General features: G+C 43.5%; 1 protein-coding gene across 1 annotated transcript; it reads right to left on the bottom strand.

Annotated features, from left to right (window-relative positions):
• Nucleotides 1–9,418, bottom strand: LOC308320959 (kinesin-like protein KIF2C; the record flags this gene model as incomplete). Its single annotated transcript, XM_080771710.1, has 17 exons — nucleotides 1–145; nucleotides 962–1,029; nucleotides 1,697–1,807; nucleotides 2,682–2,895; nucleotides 3,335–3,477; nucleotides 4,336–4,427; nucleotides 4,996–5,059; nucleotides 5,195–5,285; nucleotides 5,688–5,850; nucleotides 5,974–6,028; nucleotides 6,380–6,481; nucleotides 7,045–7,142; nucleotides 7,297–7,380; nucleotides 7,474–7,548; nucleotides 8,524–8,572; nucleotides 9,160–9,249; nucleotides 9,377–9,418. 17 exons carry the CDS (start codon nucleotides 9,416–9,418, stop codon nucleotides 1–3), a joined length of 1,686 nt encoding a protein of 561 aa, XP_080627836.1.
• Between the last annotated feature and the right edge of the window lie 9,840 nt (nucleotides 9,419–19,258).

The following is a 19,258-nucleotide window of genomic DNA, read 5'->3' as shown; positions in this document are numbered from 1 at the left end:
TCAGTCAGGATATTTGGGAGCCGTGTCCAATCTGACCTCCTCCTCCTCCTCCTCTTCCTCTTCCTCTTCCTCTGATGAGCTGCTGTCTAAGGGTTTTGCTGCCTTGGCGGGTCGCGGGGCCTTGGGACCGTTCAACTCCTTCACCCTAATAGAAATGACAAGAAAACCCAATCAAGAGGTGAATTGTATCTGTATGCATGGCCATTCTGTGTATATGCATGGTAAGGGTCAGGTGTAACGATACATGGTTGATGACAATGATTTAAAATCCACAGTAACAAAGAAATTAAATCAGTGTGAAACGTGTGGATAGTGCAGTTTTCTTTTAACCCATTTAGCTCCCGGATTCAAAGGTACCAGGCACCAGGTCTAAATGGGTTAAGGGAAACATTATGGATATACATAAGTAAACAGTGGTTCTCTGGCATACATGGACATTGTATTTGAAGTAACTAACATATGGACCAACCCACACCTTGACATGAACAAATACACATTTATCGATAGACAAGTGTAGCGATATTGAAAAGTAATTAAACCTTTTCTTAAAATGTCTAAATACAATGCACACGTACTTAGTATTTTGATCAATAATTGATTTATTTGCATTGCAAAATGATTTGATACAAAGTTAAACGATATTTACAATCACATTTGTTGATTGAGAGAATTCTTCAGTGTAAATACCATTTTCTAATTTTACAGAGTCGATTCTATACACGGTACAGAGTAGATTCTATACACAGTAAATACTAAGTGGTAAGTGGAAGAAATGATCTGGAGAATAGTTAACATCATCGAGTTTGCGGTGTACCAATTTCCAGTCGCACTCCGAGTGGACAGAAACTCAAGGTCCAGGGACCCTCAGGGTTTCTAGAAAGGTTCCAAACAGGTCCAGAACCAACTCTGTTAAGTGTACAAATGGGGACCACAGGTGTAGTTTCATGACATAAATGTCTACCTGTCCGCATAGCGCAGCGTATTCATGGTGTAGTCACATGAAGCCATGCCTGGAGCGCACAGTGCGATCTGGCGAGAAGGAGGAAAGGTGCATGTATGTTAATATTCATGGTTAACCAACTGAGCACCAGTCATTTGCATGGTTTTAAAGCATTTTTCATCCGTCAGGTCTTTTTACTCTTCTCCAATCTGTTGGCAGCAAAAATACTCAAATACCAGTGTATATGTAATTTTGTAGGCACTTCCAAGTAGAGAAGTCCTAGGCCAACAGAATTGCTAGCCTATGGTGCTTTATAGAGCCTATACAAAACTTCTAGTCAGGAGACCGGAGTAATTTCTAGCATACATTTTATTGCCGATACTAATCGACAGTCATTTGCAAAAACAAAGTGGCTCAGATTCCTTTTTGTCTGCGTATAATACAAATAAGTCTGTTTTTGCAAATGGATTTCCAATTTCTATAAATAACAAAGTAGGAACTAACAAAGTGACAGATAATTTTTTTCCGAGTAAACTGCAGTATGAGAAATGGTGCATCAGTCATGACTTTTGCAAAATTATTTCTTTAACACGTCACATGTTGTAGTCGTGCATGTTATTACTGAAGGAAGGTTGCCTTTTGATTGACTGACATGCACCTAAATATTTAGAACTCATTGCTTTTATTTAATTGATTTATTCCGAAACACACTGGATGCCAGTAGGCATTTTAATGGTTCCATGTTTGTATACATACCATGCAGGTCCTGGACTTCTCACCGATGAAGGAGTCTCTGAGTACCTTAGTCAAGGTGCTCAGTCTGAACGGCACATGGTCCCCGTTCCTCCCCAAGGAGCGAATGCATTCCTGTGGGAGTGAGAGAAACACTTTATTCATTAAAAGCCCAGACTACAAATTACTGGAGAAACATTTTGAAGTGCATTTTAGAATTCAGTCCATTTTGCAGCTCATGGATTTGTGTAATATCCAATCACTGCCTCTAGATGTCACTAAAGGACCTCTGAGATGTCAGCTTTAACTCAGCATCTAAAACAGTAAGGTGGCAAGAAAGAACTTCTGGGAACTCAGAGAGCAAGTCATGTACTGTACTTTCCAAGTGCATTTTTGATGCCATACCTTCGTACCGAAGTAAAATAGGGTTGGCTAGTTAGGTTATAAATAACATTCATGTTAACTAAAGCAGATTAATAGAGTAGTAAAATAATAATAAGTAAAATATTCATATCATTTCCAAAACCGTCACTTCTCAGTCAGCATTCAAACTCTGTAACAAAGCAGCAGATCTACAAACTTGCAATGTGGTTTAGATGCTTGTGTGATGTTGTAGTCGAGCGTTTAAATAAAATGTTAAAATATAGAGATAAGGTTTCTGCCCTTTCCTTCCCCACTGCAACTTCAGAGACAGTGTGCAGCCAGTCTTAATACCATAGACATAAAAGATAGACGCCCTTTCTGGCTCTGGAGCGCATGTGCTCAAGGGAGGGCAAAACTTTCCCAAGATTCCTTGCGAAGCATGAGCATGCGTCACAGAGCGCATGTTCGGGTCTGATAAGGCCAGGAAAAAATGCGCTGTGATTGGCTAGAATGTGTGGTAGTGTGACGCAACGTGCCTTCCACACTACCATGTACTTCCTGCCCCAGTGTAAATTCTTCCGCCCCTCCAACGAACTGCAGCGGCCAATGAGGCCGCTGCAGTTCGTTTTATATCTATGGTTAATACCTTCAGGGCCAGCAGGCTGCGGTTGATCTCATTGGTTTCCACGATTGTGGCACGGTCGTTGCTGCTGACGTCCGAGCCGCGCTCGTTCCCAGCCAGGTCGATCAGAGAGAACTTTCCGTGCAAGGTCCTGGCGCGGTCGTTGCATCGCAGGACAATCTGGAGGATGGCGTGGGAGCGGGACGAGTTGGCATTCGCAGACGTCTGGCCAGACGTCCTATAGGAGTGACAGAAGAGAACAGTCAGTAGAACAGAGAGTGTGTCGGCTTAGCTTTTAACCATTATTTTTGTAACTTTAGAGGTTGAGAAATGGCTATTTTGGAGAAGAAAAATAATAATAATCGGGAAAATGTGCTAATATTCTGGGGGGAAAAGAATAATCACAGTGAATATTGTTAACTCAAATATTTGCTTCTGGGGTGACTGAACATATTTTCAGATGGGGGTCTGCAGATAATTCTGTTGGTCCTTGACATGAAAAGGTTTGAGCATCAGTGCACCACCTATCCGGTCAGGATTTGAAAGACATTTTGTAGAATCTGGTCTCAGGTCTTCATGGGTTAAAAATGGAAGTAGATTGGCTTGTAGATCTGCCATTTTTGAAAACGAAGACTTCACAAACATGGGTGACATTGTTCAGCATTAATATACTGTACCTGCAAGCACTGCCAACGTCTATGATCTTGATGACGTCCTCCGCTGCAGAGACACCCACTTCCTGCAGGCCGACCACCTGAACCTGCTGCCGATCATCCTCCAGAACACGCAGTTGGGTCTTGTCGTTCAATAAATCATAGACCTGAAATGACAAAACACTTTGTCATGTTGTTGGTTCATTTGGTCCACACAGCCCACCAATGGCCTTGTTGAATGCTTTATTCCGATTGGTCAATCGGTGAATTCAGCGGTCTGTTATTTCTGATAACATACTCTAATACAGACCGATGCCTAATCAAACCCTCGGAGCACCAGCTGCGCCCTGCTGATTTACTGCCGTTTCCAACATGACAGCCATGTAAATGCACACAATGTCATTTGCAGCTAAACATTGCTCTCAAAAATGTCGAGCGAGAAATAGACGAAGCAGTAGCGAAAATATATTGTATTTGATCAACTCACTTCCTCGTTTTCCGATAGGGCTCCAGCCCTGCAGCTGGGCAGGGAGTTCCAGCCAGATATTAACGCTTAGCCACTTCAATCTGCTATGTCATTATAGACACTAAGTGTTTTTAATACAACTTTTCTAAAAACAGATAACTGTAAAAGCCAAGGGGTATCGACTATTTTCCCCCCTCCACACAAGTCCATAATGATGTAGGACTTCAGGACCAGTCCAGCCATGTTCCATCCCTCTTTATAATTAGGGGTGCACGATTATGAAAGATATGATCCAATCTTGATTTGCAGAGTCATATCTGCCGATATTATCCAGAGGAACACAATGGAAACAAACCTAGGCCCTAGGGGCTTGGCCCAAAGACTATCTGTTTTCACAACTGAATGAATTTTTACTTGGATTTTACATCAAATTTGGTTAGGCTTTTGTTCTAGACTAGAGATACTAGAAATCAGATACGAAGATTAGGTTGAAAATGTAAGTGATCGCTACACATTTGGGTACAACAGCACATGTTTATTAGATTCATAGTTTTCATACCTTGCCATTGTAGATCTCAAAGAAGGAGACGCATGGACAGAGAGCCAAGTGGGCATACCTCCGGCTGGTAATTAGGCTGAACACATCGTGGGCTGTGTAAGGGACAAAAAAAATGTGCAAGTTGACCCATTTCTGCCCCATATAGCAGATCTATAAGCTCACAGCGCAATGTGAACGGTCAGCGATCTTCAGCTAAAATAATCAGATTTTCAGTGAAGCTAGGGAACCCCGTAATATACAGGATTAAGTGGTTTAACTAGCCTAGTGGGGGTCACATGAATGAAAGCAATAATAAAATCTAATTACTGAAAGATGTTGCTAGGTCCAAGTCCTAGTGTGATTGGTTTGTGAATTAGCAGTTTCATAAACAATTAGCATAATTATGTTTTGTTAGCCTGCCATAGCCAACCAGTTTAAGAAATCGAAGATTGAGGCTTTAACCTTTGCTTACATATCTGAGCTCAATAGAATTTTCTGGAACATTGACGTTGCATTTATTGCAAGTTTTAATCCAAAATAATTAACCAGCAATGAGCCATCTACAAGCATACAATGTGTGGTGCCGCAATGCATTTTATGCTTGACGGAGACCTTTAATCCATGAGGTAGCCATTTTTAAGACATAGTTTTTGGTATGGAAATTGTATGAGTATGGCTTACCTGCCAAGGCATAGATGCCTTTAGTGCTGTTCTGGCGCTTCCCAGAGAAGTCACCTCCCATGGTCTGAAAATAAGTAAAGTGACATACCATAAGCACATGGTACATTTTAACTACTGCATTAGTAGGCTCAAAGATTCAACCCATAGTGCATCAAATGTGGATCATGTGTTCTCCGGCACTATGAACAGACACACTTACATGGGTCTTTCCACTGCCCGTTTGTCCATACGCAAAGCAAGTTGCCATGGCACCATCAAAGATCGACTGGACCAGGGGTTTGGCTGTGAACCTATGGGGGGGGGGGGGGGGGGGGGATAATTAATCCTGTCCTTTTAACCACTTCTGCTGAATGTTGGCCCAGAACAGGGATGCCATGTTTCCAGTGGTTAATTGCAATCTAAAAACCAATGACGTGTAGGGAAATGGGTCCCACAAAGTCACAATACCTGAGCATAGAGATGGGAACTGCTAACTGCTAAGATCTAAAGGCCTCGTCTGGTGTTCTAAACAGTGGCATTTCAAACTGAGAGGTAATTCAGACCAATGAAAGTTATCTGCAACATTCTGCTCAAAAACATATGCCGTCATATGGAGCATGAGTTGGTCTTTTGTTTAAAAATAAATAATTTGGGCTGTATAGCACGTTGGGGTTTGAGAAGCACTGGAGTAAAGAAATAGGCCATCGGATTACCTGTAGACCATGTCATTGGTGGCGTTCTCATCGAAGGAGTAATCGAAGTGAAACTCCTGATTCTCCAGGTACTTTGTGAGGTCCACCTTGGTCTTGGTTTCGTGGACCAGCACAGTTCCATTGCCGGGCACAGACACTACATCAATCTCCCTTCGAGCCAGTTCTGGGAACATGACACATCAGGGAAAATAAATAAAGCTGTCTACTAAATGTAATTCCATGTAAAACTGATTACAGGTTTCGATAACATGTTTCTTCTTTAAACATTGTTGAATGGCCCGCTTACCTTTATTGTTAAACGGCCGCTTGCGGATGCACACGCATAACTTTTGATCTTCCACCTGTACAAAGAAATTAAGATCAGAATTGAGAAACTGAGATCAGCGATAAGCCATCAAAGATGTGCCAAGCTGACATACTAGGTCGTACTGTAGGTAGGGCTACAAAATATGGAAAATAATCCATTACAATTCAGGTTATGTTTTTTTCTTCTTTTAGACCCAGTCACGCAGTCGCACACCTGGGTTCCATGTGAGCAGCAAACCGGACCATATCATCACAATATTCAATACAGTTAATGCACGCTTCCCAATATCTTGCAGCCCTAATAAGTACAGCTCCCATTAGTGATTCTGGGTGAATGCTACAATCACCCATATACACGTTACAAAATAATAAAGTTAACATCTTACTTCATCCATAGGTTGGGGAGGGTTCATGTCCAGGGTCTCTCTGAACTCTTGGATCATGTCATAAAACTTCTGGTGGGGCCGGGACTGGGAGACCTCTCCAAACTGCAGGAAACAAATGGGAATTAAACCAAAGGACAAATGGAGTCTACCAGCACGCCTCAGCCTAAATCTGCCAGTCCAGTGAGTGACAATAGCAGGGACAACAGTTGCAGAAGGCATAGACACTGGACCAGCTACTTTCACCTGCAACTACTGTGGTTAAATAAAAATATACAAAACAGTTGACTGCAACCATGTCTACATAATATACAAACCAACTTCCATAATCGTTTGCCTTTGCATACGCCTGTAAGGCCATTATGGCTAGGGCAAGTGCATGAACATAGTTGACGTAATTGTTTATTTTGCTACTGAATGGCTGGACAATGGAAATTAAGAGTTTACAATACATAGTACGCAGTCGCACAGTACACACATTTATTTATGATGTATCTATCTTCTCTATTATTAAGGTTATTGTAGTGGTCAATTTGAATTGGGGAGGGGAGGGGGTCATGAGACATGCCGAAGCATTTCCGGGGGTCCCCGGGACAAAACGTTGAGAACCCCTGCCTTAGACGATTAACTGGATTCCCTTGACACAATTACTAGGCAATTTGTCTCACCTTCCACCTCTTCATTGGAGCATCAGGGGGCTTCGCAACACCAGACATCCTTTTATTGGGCTTGATTTTATCCTTTGGAGCCATGGATGGTCTTGGGCCTGTATACAGAATATGCAACATTACGGTCAGTAAAAGAAAACAAAAAACAAGTCTAGTCCTTTGCTAAGAAACATTTTCTTGTAACACATGGTTCATTGTCAGTTGTAGTTCAGCTAGTTGACAGAGAATATGATTCCACCCCCCAATCCTGACCTTTGACCATGTTGTTTACAATGTCCTGGGCTTCTTCGTTCTCCTTTGCCTCCTTCTTCTCCTTCCTCACCTTTTTGGTGGCCACTAAGGAGAGAGAGATAAGAGTTAGTTATAAATATACAGATGCATGCATGTTAGTCTTATGTAGCCAGATCAGGGGGTGAAGTGAATACCAACCAGTTCCAGTTGAGGGGAGGGCAGAGTTTAGAGGAGTTGGCTCTACGAATGTCGGTGGAGCCACAAACATGGAAACTAAAGAAGTGAAATGTAAGTCAAACAGCAACCCGAGTTGTGATAGCAATGATTGAACTTTACTTTTACACAATGTGGAAAAGGAGATTATTTCAAAGTAAACTAAAGCATGCACTTGGGGAGAGAAACAAAGACTTGGGGTTTCTGAGCCACACAGCAAAAGCAGTTTGCAAAAGACAACTGCAAAGGTGCTGGAACGGCAGTCTACAGCAAGTGTCATCAGAATTTCAGAGCTCCATCACAGATTTAACAGTCTGGTTAAATCGGCAGGGCTGCCCTTAAAGACTGACATGCACCCCCACCGAAAAGTGAAAGGCTATGCTCAGCAGGTATTAAAATCATCTACAAGACTGAAACGAAAAGCATATTAAATCCCATTTGGTGATTATTACTTTATCAATTGAATGCAGCATTTCATGGGGTTGCCTATAAGGGAACATGCATAAAGTCATTGCATAGTCAGATGTGATTAACCGTTTTCACATTAAATTTAAAACATCTAAACAAAATGTATTAAAATTAGCTTATGGCCAACTCTGGCTAATTTACATTTGCAAAATGACATGTTGATTAATGTGCATTGTCCTCGTTAAATAATTTAAAAATCTACACATGTCCCATGTGATGGTACAATACACTCCTTTCCTAATAGGCTTGCATAAAACCATTAAATTACGATTTCATTTCACCCCCTTAACCTGTTCAGATATGATCATCAGCTACACAATGACTTTACAGGCAATATAATCCCAAAACACCCGTTCATGACCTTATGGAGAATAAGTGATTGTGATTATCAGCTTTACAAAGAGAAACATGTATAGCATGCCAACCTGTCTGTTCAGCCACAACGGCTGCTGGAACAGTGGCTTTCGTTTAAAAGAAAGAAAGAAATTGTTGGGAGAAAACAGTCAATATATACAAATGCCAAAAATGGATGTGAATCAGAAGTGTAGTGAAAACCAATTTACATACCAGTTGGAGGAGCAGGAATTCTGGACGAGCGCAGGCGGCTAAGGTATTTCTGCAAATGGAAAGAAAAGAGACAGGTGTACAGTTATCATGACAGACATGACACCATGAGCTCATGCAACAAGCCATATCACTCATGGACAACTTCATCCATATAGTGGTCCTCATTAATGCTCATGATAAGTTTCTACTCTGCGTTTCATAGGAGCGATTTACCAGACCACCATTAGGCAGTTTTTTCCCCCATCAAACAATTTCAATGTTTTAGATTAAGTACAATGGATTCCATTACAGCATGCCAACTTTCCAGTAATAGAAAGCATGGAGTTCCTATTAGATTAGATTAATCATCGATTATGTCACTGGTAAGCAGGTTTTTTACGTGTCTAGTCCTCCGAGACACAAAATGATTATGAACATTAGCAAGGCCCAATTATATGAAGCTCACACCCATGCATGCAGTTTCATCTCCGGTTACAGACTCACTATGTGGATATTCCAAAAGGGGGAGGGGGGAGAACAATCAGTACAAACAAGGCTAGGGGAAATCTCCACTCTCCAGTGCAGGCCACCAATCGGTTTCACTTTAAGGGAAAAGCCAAATAAGCTTGATTGCATGGAAACCTTGTTCACACTTGCCTTGTCCATGCATGGAGTCTCTTTCACAACCAAAGAGGTGAGGTGAGGCAGCAGCTCCTTGTTGTGGGCGTTCAGGTCTTCAAAATCCACCTGTACACCACAGATGAACATGGGTAGAGGTTAGGCAGGGTTTCTGTGAAACATTTGTCAACCAAGGGTGAATACTTGTTGACCTGGCCGACTTAACAAATCCATAAACACCAGCTTTGACACTTGCCTCCTTCCTTTTGATTGCATTCCTCTCTGTCCACTCAACCATAACCGCACCTTTGGCTTCGTCCACGGACTTCACCACTGAAGAATGAACTCTGCCTAGTTGCATATAGATTTATGAAATGGGTATGAACATACATTTCATACATTCGTTTTAAAAAAAATGTATCAGAGAACTGGATCACTCACTACAACATAGAGTTATCAATGGCAATGATATTACAGTAGACCCAAAATCAGGGATATGTTCTTTAATGTCATATTCAATCATTGTTGGCCATGTCTTCAGTCCTTTTGTCCCTGGCTTATGCAAGTCTGTCATATACCCAAAGCCCTTTCAATAAACTCATACAAATCATGCCCCTATTAAAAATACACAGCTCAACCAGGGCATACTTGGACCATTACTAAAAAGAAATGTCTGAATTATGCTCTTACAATTTATATGCACGCAGAAATAGTCATACGGCAAGTAAGCTCTGGCTAAGATATAAGTGCATTTTTAATAGGGGCAGTGGTTTGCATGTATATTATTAATTGAACTTGCTCTGGTCCATAGCCTACAGTTGAAGTTCTCCTACGCGACCCCAATTGAATTGTTGATTGAGATAATCAGCTTCAGGTGTGAGACGTACTTGGGAAAGGGCTGAATACAAATAGCCGCTAGTACAGAGGAAGGCATAGCTGAAACATTTGCTGAGTGAACAGTTGAAGTTAAGTAGTTAAATAGGATAAATACTTATCCCATTTAAAAAAACCTTCCCACAATTACACAAAAAGACTAGTTAGCATTAACTGCAATGATTATGGGAATATAGAGCAAAGAAATGACATGGACTGACCATCGCTCCTGCTTATGTTCACAGTCTGGCCGAGCAGACTCCCAACAATATGTGCCTCCATTTCTTCGAGGTAAGTATGCCTGCGCCGAAAACACTGTAAAGTAACAAACAGTCGTTAGCCGAACATGACTTTTTGCGAAATTTCAATGAACAACACTTTAGCCATTTAGCAGGGCCTTTATCCCGATCGACTTATCGGAATAAGCATGAACTCCTGCCAAAGTTCTCCACGTCGCAGTGGAGTGCCGAGAGAACAAAATCTAGTGGTGCCTCGAATAAACTACACACCGCAGGCAAAATATTGCATTTGTCTAAACAACTGGCCATCTAAATAACATTAACATTTGGTCAAGAAATAACAACAGCATTGGATCACAAGCGGTCTCACAAGCGAGACTGCTCCTACAGCAAGAGGTACTTCCGCAAGCCACATCCGTTTCCATCGCAACGCGCCACGGCTTCCAGAGCGCCGCCTCCATGGACTTGACCACGGACGCAACTCCAAGATCAGCCTGGGAACGCTCTCCAGCCTCTCCCCCACAGCATACAACCAACGCCAGCGGACCCCCTTATTTCACCGCGGGCGTTATGTTTGCTGAAGCCAACTCAGCGGCTGTGATCGAAACCGAGGAACACCCCCCCCTCCCCCACACCCCCAGTCAATCCAGGGCTACTGAGGACAAGGACAATGGCTTTGACATTCCACCGCCCCTCCCCACTCACACCTCAGCCACGGAAATTCCACCGCCCATCCACATTCACACCTCAGACTATTTCAACACCAACGAAATTAACACAATCGTCGAAACCAACGGCCTTCATCTGTTTCATTTGAATGTGAATAGCCTCAGTCGCAAACTGGCAGAGATCAGACATCTATTTCAAAACGGTAAGGCAAACATCCTGTGTTTTTCTGAAACTAAGTTGGACGAGTCCACAAAGGACCCAGAGATAGAAATAGAAAACTATACTGTCATTAGGAACGACAGAAACAGGCATGGTGGTGGCGTGTGCATGTATATTCACAAAGACACTGAATATGTTACTCGTACTGAATTACAGCATGATGAAATTGAAACTGTGTGGGTTGAATTAATTTTCAAAAATGCTAAATCAGTACTAGTTGGCACCGTCTATAGACCGCCTGATCAGCACGGGTTCTATGATATTCTTGAGGGGTGCTTAGCTGGGGAGGAATCTGTAGAGAAAATCCTGATTGGCGACTGGAATACGGACATGCATCGTAAGGAAGTGCCTGTGTTTAAATCGTTTAGTCGGCTCTGTGATCTGCATGGTTTCAGCCAGCTAATTACCCAACCCGAGTGTGTGATTCTACTCAAACTGTCATTGATCTCATTCTGACCTCGGACAAATCCAGAATCTCCAAGAAAGGGGTTATTGTATGTGGGCTCAGTGATCATTTTATGATTTTCTGTACCCGCAAAATACAGAAACTAAAATTTGACTGTCACAAAACAGTCATATCTAGGGACCTCAAAACCTACTCTAGTGAGGCCTTTAACCTAGAACTGGAGAGACTGGATTGGTCCGATGTGCTCAGGAGCTCACTAGTCGAAGAAGCATGGCTTGGCTTTAAAACCAAATTTACAACAGTACTAAACAACATGGCTCCTCTGAGAACCATCAGGGTCAAAACCCGCTCGGAGCCATGGATGAATTCGGACATACTGACTGCAATGAAAGCCAGAGACAACAAATGCTCTGAACTTCTTAAATGCAAGTCCAAGCTAGCCAAGCGCTTCGACAGTGATCTCCAAACCAAACTGTGCATCCTTAAAACCCAATGTAACAAGCTAAGAAACGGTGTAATTGCCATGACCAAATCAGCCAAAAGTAACTTTATCAATGATAAAGCCGAGGAAATCAAAAACAATCCTCGGGAGCTCTGGAAGCTACTAAACAACCAACTAGGCTGTGGTCAGAAACTTAAAACCAGGTTTACTAACATAAACATCAAATCAAATAACACCCTCATCACTGACAAGGTTGATGTAGCCAATCACTTGAACATCTTCTTTACAAACATTGCAACAATGCTGGTTAACAAACTGCCCTCCCACTCTGGGCGTTTTGGTGTAGAGCACATCAAAGGCTTCTACAAAAACCTAGGTGTTTGTAAAGATGATTTTAAAATGACAATGGTAACAACTGAGGAGGTACTTAAGAAACTGAGTGCCCTCCAACCCCACAAGGCCACTGGCCATGACAATATTCCCTCCAAATTTCTCAGAGACTCAGCCATTTCCATAGCTCCAGTCATCACCCACATAGTTAACCTCTCCATCAAACAAGGACAGGTCCCCAGAGATTTTAAACTGGCCAAAGTAACCCCCCTGTACAAAAAAGGGAGTAAATTAGAACCCGGCAACTACCGCCCTATTTCTATTCTAAGCTCCATCTCGAAAGTGATGGAAAAAATAGTCTATGAACAGGTTGAAAAGTATCTTGCCACTAATAAATTGTTGTACGAGTTCCAATCTGGTTTCAGAACATCCCACTCCACTGACACATGCCTTCTCTATTTGAGCGACCACATCAAACACGAGGTGGATGCTGGAAAATACTGCGGCATGGTCATGCTGGACCTCCAAAAGGCTTTTGACACCGTGAACCACTCCATACTGGTTAACAAGCTTAAAGCTATTGGTTTTGATAGCACATCAGTGAGCTGGATGCAATCCTACCTGGAGGGGAGAGAACAGATGGTGGAAGTGAACGGAACACTGTCCCCCCCCCTCCCAGTGAGCTGTGGCGTCCCACAAGGAAGCATACTAGGGCCTTTACTGTTCCTAATATATGTAAACGACATGACTTCAGCTTGTGACTGCAACTTGTTCCTGTTCGCAGACGACTCAGCACTGCTGGTCTCGGACAGGAACAAACTGCAGGTTGAAAAGACCCTCAGCTCTGAACTCGGTAGAATCTGCACCTGGCTCGCTGATAACAAACTATCCTTACACCTGGGAAAAACGGAATCCATTCTCTTCGGATCAAATAGTAATCTCAAAAAGGCAGATGGCTTCTTGGTTAGAGTTGATGATGATATTATCACACGGAAGGATCAAATTACCTACCTAGGTTCCATCCTGGAGGCCAATCTTTCCGGTGATAAGATGGCCACCAACGTAATCAAAAAAGTCAATCAAAGAACAAGATTCCTCTACAGGATCTCCTCACTGGTCGACAAAAACACCTTGAAGACCTTAACAGGAGCCCTCGTACAAGGTTTCTTTGACTATGCATCCACCTCCTGGTACCACAGCACCTCAAAGGCCCTTAAAACAAGGCTCCAGACCTCCCAAAACAAACTGGTCAGGCTCCTACTTGGCCTCACCCCCCGAACCCACCTCACCCCTGCCCACTTTGACAGGCTGGGATGGCTTAGGGTCGACGACAGAGTACAGCATCTTGCAATGGGTCTGGTCCACAAGATTAGATACACCACCAAGATACCCATGTACCTGTCTAAATACTTCCTTAATGTAAACGAAGTCCACACCCACAACACCAGAGGGAGTGCAACAAACCATGTACAACCCAGATTCGGCACAAACAAGGGACTAAATTCTTTTCGCTCCTATGCTACCAAAATGTGGAACGCCCTACCAACAGTCATTAAGACATGTGAATCCCTTGGCTCCTTCAAAACTGCTCTCAAAGGGCACCTACGGATGGCTGCAATTCGAAACTGGCCTCTGTAAAAGCTGAATTTTTATCTGGATTGTACTATGTTTTTGTATGGACGTGGTGTTGGGTGCCTGCACATATGCACACATGGCATCAACGCATGGTGTTGTGTGCAGGCGCCCTACACTCTGTCTTTGTACTATGGATTGTACTATGTTTTTGTATGGACGTGGTGTTGGGTGCCTGCACATATGCACACATGGCATCAACGCATGGTGTTGTGTGCAGGCGCCCTACACTCTGTCTTTCGTTTTCTTTTCTTTTATCCCCCTGTTCCCCTCACTGTATATATATTTTTTTCCCTTTTCGCTTCCTATATGATGAATTCCTGTTCTGTTCTTTAACTACATAGAAGTGTCTATTTGTTTGTCTCTAAATGTTTTGATGAATTGAACAATGTGGACCCTGTTGTAAACAAGTGTAAGGCTTAATTGGGTCGTCCACTCACAGTTAACAGTCTTTGTATTGAGTTTGTGCTTGAAATGTACTGTAATTCTGCAAACTGTTAAAGATTTCAATCAATCAATCAATCAAAGATTACCGTACTTACCACTAAAAAGAAGACTAATGAGCGGAGCAACAAAAACACACCACTGTTTGCCTTCGTTTCGTTTGAATCTATCTAACTATCAAACCGTTGTCCGGATTGAGAACGGCTGATGATGGGCTGCGTTCTTCTTCTTTGGCATTTTATCAGAATTTGGAACACGTGATTGGCATAGAGTATTAGTGATTGGTCGAATGACAGGAAGTTGTCATGATCAGACTGATGACGATTGGCATTTGGTTTGACTTGGGCAAATTCAATCAATATAATGATATGTGACTATAATATATATAATATACTATATATTATTAGACTATAATATATATGACTATAATAGTGGCTGTAAAGCAAATTATGCTATTTTCTTATAGACATATTACACATGTAACACGGTCATCTATGAAACCCTGGAAAAAAAATTGGAACTTTATTTTACAGCACTGTGGAATAAGACCATTTCGCGTTTTTTTATCATATCTGCGGGGGGTCGAGATTGTCATATCACCGCGTGACGTATCACGGTGATATTTAAATATGTAATGAGCCCACTGCCGAAACTCCGCCCCCAACCTGGCTAGCTAGCTACGACTCGCACGGTTTGAACCTCAGATGCATTGAATCCTAAACAGATACAGTCGCATCTACCAACCCGCTTAACAGCATCATTACCAGTTACCACCACCTGCTCAACAGCCACAGACATCACTTGCCGACCGCCATCACACAGTAGGATACATCGACAACCACGAAAGGAACCAGTGTTTATCTTGCGTGATAATATTGTTGCGTTTTCAGTGAGTTACAGTGAGTTTTGGGCTTGGGGTAAGGGCCGGGGAAGAGGGAACGGTCTGTTACGTACATAGATAACTTCTGTAGTTGTGTTTTTTCAAATACGTTTGTAAGCATTTGGGCTGTCTGTATCGTCGTCGATAACGTCTGTATTTGTATCGTCGTTGCGTCGAAAACGTCTGTATAGTTTTGTTTTTCAAATACGTTTGTAAGCATTTGGGCTGTCTGTATCGTCGTCGATAACGTCTGTAGTTGTTTTTCATAAACGTTTGAAAGCATTTGGGCTGTCGGTAGCCGTTGTAGCCTAGCTTCAATTGTTTTTTGCACCGTCAGGTTCCCGTCTTACTGTTTCAAACTTAAGTTAGCTACATTTAAAAGTTAACTCAAATTGTGGCTCGGCCATTACATTTTGAATCAAACTATAACAACATAACTGCAGTCATTGAAATCAGTCACCGCGTCTCTTAAAGACCAGACCTAAGCTAACCACTTGTAGCATAAATAATACTCATTGTTAGATCTGTTCTTTTTTTGTTGACATTTCTCTTTCACAGGTGTATCAGCCTTGTACAACTCTCAGTTCTCTGTCTCAGTACACTCTCCACAGGCACAGCAGGACCTCTGTCTCTCTCCCCCCACAGGCAGCTCTCTCTCTCTCTCTCCACAGAATGGAGCAGTATCGCATCAGGTTGATCAACGAGCCAGCTGTCTCTGGACGTGCAGGTAAGTTCAGGGCTCGTTCCAGAAGGGAGGTAGACGTCCGCGTGGACAACCTGGTGAACCGAGCCCTGACCGCTGACGACTTGGCCACCATCACAGCGTGTGTCCCTGAACTGTACCGCCAGTTCAACGAGGTAAGTGACGTTTCCTCACTAGTAGTAGTTGAGAAGCAGCTGCTCAGACCTCCGAAGGATGTCACACCCGTTGTTGAGGAGAGACCCTGTGCATGCTACTTTGACCAGCGTACTAAGGAGTGGAGGCCGGTGCTTCCTTGGTATGACCCTTGTAGAAAGCAGTGGGTACCAGCTTTTATCCGTAAAGTCGCCCGGTGTTGCTGTAAGCGCTATGTCCCCAGTACTAAGACGTGGGTGCTAGTCCGCCCTCCCACGCCCCCAAAAGCCGTGGTGACTACCCAGAGCAACGTTCTCTTCCAGGAGTTCTCTGGTTCCCTGGTGACTCCGTCCCACCCTGACACCCTAACGCCCCCCTTCAGGTGTTGTAACGCCCGCTGTGGCAGCCGTTATGACCTCGTGGAGGTGAACGGTCAGCAGCTGGCCAGAGTCATCTCTGGTGTCTCCGCCACATGGGAGCTCGGCGGAAGGCCAGTCCAAAGGCAGTGGAGAGTGACTGTCTATAGGTCAGACGGACAGATGCAGCTGTCCGTGTTCTGTAGCTTCCCTGAAACGGTACGGAGGCGTATCGTCTTTAGTCACGGGGCAGAAGTGACTGAAGAGGGGGGGCTGGAGAGGAAGACCGATGTCGATGGTATTGGTCGCATCGACAGAGGCCCTCCTCGAAGCAAGACGGGTCTAAGACTGTAACTCAGACAGACCTGGGGTGCGCTGGTCATTGTAGCAGCTGCATGCACAGGGTCTTTCCTTTCCTACGGGGGTGCATCAAGTTGATCAAGGAGCCGTCTATCTCTGGACATGCAGCTAAGTTGAGGGCCAGACATTTTTATTTCATACCTTACACATAGAATTGTGTGGATTAATACGGAATGCTTTTAGTAGTACTTCATGCAGGATCGACCAGGTAAGTGACCTTTCCTAGACGAAAAGCAGCTCTTGAGGACCTCTGGTACAGGTTGGTTTGGTGCCTTTTCAGCAGGAAGTGGATCTTGGAGGCATTCATGTTCCTCCACGTGCTAGGCCTCACAGAGAAACTTGACACTGTCTCTCTACTCTATAGGGTTTAACTTTTAACATCAAGTAATAATAGTCGCAAAGAAAACTAATAAAGCCCAGGCGGTGGCGTAACCGTCTGGGCACCCGACTGGTAATCCAGTCGCAGTGTGCCGCGGGTTCGACTCCCGAGCCGACACGGCCTTTACTGCATGTCTTCCCCCCCCATCTCTCTCCCGTTTCCTGTCAGCCTACTGTCTGTCCCTTCAAAAACCAATAAAAGGCGTAAGCCGCAAAAAAATATCTTAAAAAGAAAAAAATAACTAATAAATAAAACCCCCTCTCTCCACAGAGCAGCAGAATGGAGCAGTATTGCATCAACAAAAAAAAGTAATGTCTGTATGTTTGCCTGTCTGTTTTCTGCACTAACTATGTCTAGTTTGTCCACAGGTTTCTACTGACGGAGTCGTCACCAGTCAGTTGGCCTCGCGTCTGGCGGGCTAGCTTGAGGTGCCCTTCAACCCTGTCCCTGTGATGGTCACTGGCATTTGGCGTCTTGCGGAGCCAGGCTCTAGGTTGCGTCTTGCGCCTGAGCGTTTAGAAACGTCCAGTCTATGGGGTGTCTGGGTGTGGTAAGAGGTAAAGTACTCTCCCACCACTGCAGCATTAACTGCGGTGCCTCCAACTTGGCCTGGCGCTCCATCAAACACAATTGGCTGTGTTTGTTTATGGGTGGGAACTTAATCTGGCGATGGATCAAGTGACCGTCCCTTTTGCTGCACTGCAGAAGCTACTTGCAAGTGTGTATGGGAGGATGCACACAGTAGTTCATACCTCCCCAGCTGTGGGGGTGTTGGTGCCCAACAGGGACTCAAGGACACTTGGGGCAATTGGGAATTGGCGATGACTAAATTGGGTCTCCTCCCATGGATTGACGCCTTGACGTGGCGGAGGAGCTTATGTATTTCTTACCCAGAGAGAAGGTCATGGCAAGTACATGCCGGACAGCTCAAACGGTAAGAGATCAACTAAGGACAATCCATAGATAGAACAAACCTGTGTTACAGAAATCACCACAAGGGTATCCGTGATACCACCGTGGAGCATGCTAGGAGGTGTGGTGGCAGTGGGAGATCTCTACAACACACTCAGCAGGGACCCCAGGTAAATCACCCCCCCACCCCCACACATACTGCCTTTCTCAAGTAGTTTGATGTATTTTTCTCTATCCTTCCTGTGCACTGTTAACCAATTAAAACCTGTCAAAGTGTAATTTTAGATTATTGCATTGGATATCAGCAGATGTACAAGCTCATATCTGCTATTTGTGAACATTTTTGAAAAATCTTGATTTGTGGTCTCCGGCCAAATGCATATCAATTTGAGAACTACTGATTTAGAAGGGTTTTTTAGAATCGTGGCTCGGGCGCTATTGGGTTAATGAAAAGAGACTGCCACACTAAATTAGTTAAATTAAAAATGTCAGTGTAGATTGAGAACTGATCAATAAAGGTTGTATAAAATGGGGGGTCCGTGGCTGAATTGAATGCTCATCAAACTGGAAATTTAAAAGGTTGAGAATCAAACTAAAATTAAATGTCAGGTCAAACTACTAGTATTGATTATGCACAATGATTTGAGGCATGACAATGGTGAAATGTATTGAGCCAGTATATGAACTTTAACCTCTGCACGTTTTCCAGATTTTCCAAAAATAGCAGATCTACAAGCTCGTAGCGCGGTACTCTGTGCTGTGCTATGAGCTTGTAGATCTGCTATTTTTCAACAGCTAAAGTTTAAAATAGTGGTTAAAGGCTATAAGGCGACAGACACGGCCTCGGGTCTAAATGGGTTGCGCTATGACTACGTTAAGTTTGAACTTCATGTGGTGCAACTGGCTCTTAAACTTCTGAGAGAATTGGAGTGTATTTGACGGCTTCTACTGTCTGCAGATCTTTGGTCCAGTGATGCAGATTCTGAAGTTCAAGACATTGGAGGAGGATGTGGAGAGGCGGCCCGGCAGCTGCTGTCTTCACCAAAGACATGGACGACTCACTACATCTCTAAAGCTCTTGGTGCTGGAACCATCTGGTAAAACACACTACTATTACTTCTGTAGGCTGCATTGAACAACAACCTGCATGCAATTAACAACT

Source organism: Protomyctophum bolini (assembly GCF_963924005.1).
Source record: "Protomyctophum bolini genome assembly, chromosome: 1".
Classification (NCBI taxonomy): Eukaryota; Metazoa; Chordata; class Actinopteri; order Myctophiformes; family Myctophidae; genus Protomyctophum; species Protomyctophum bolini.
Note: the sequence above shows the minus strand (reverse complement) of the source record. Positions and strands in the feature narration are given on the sequence as shown.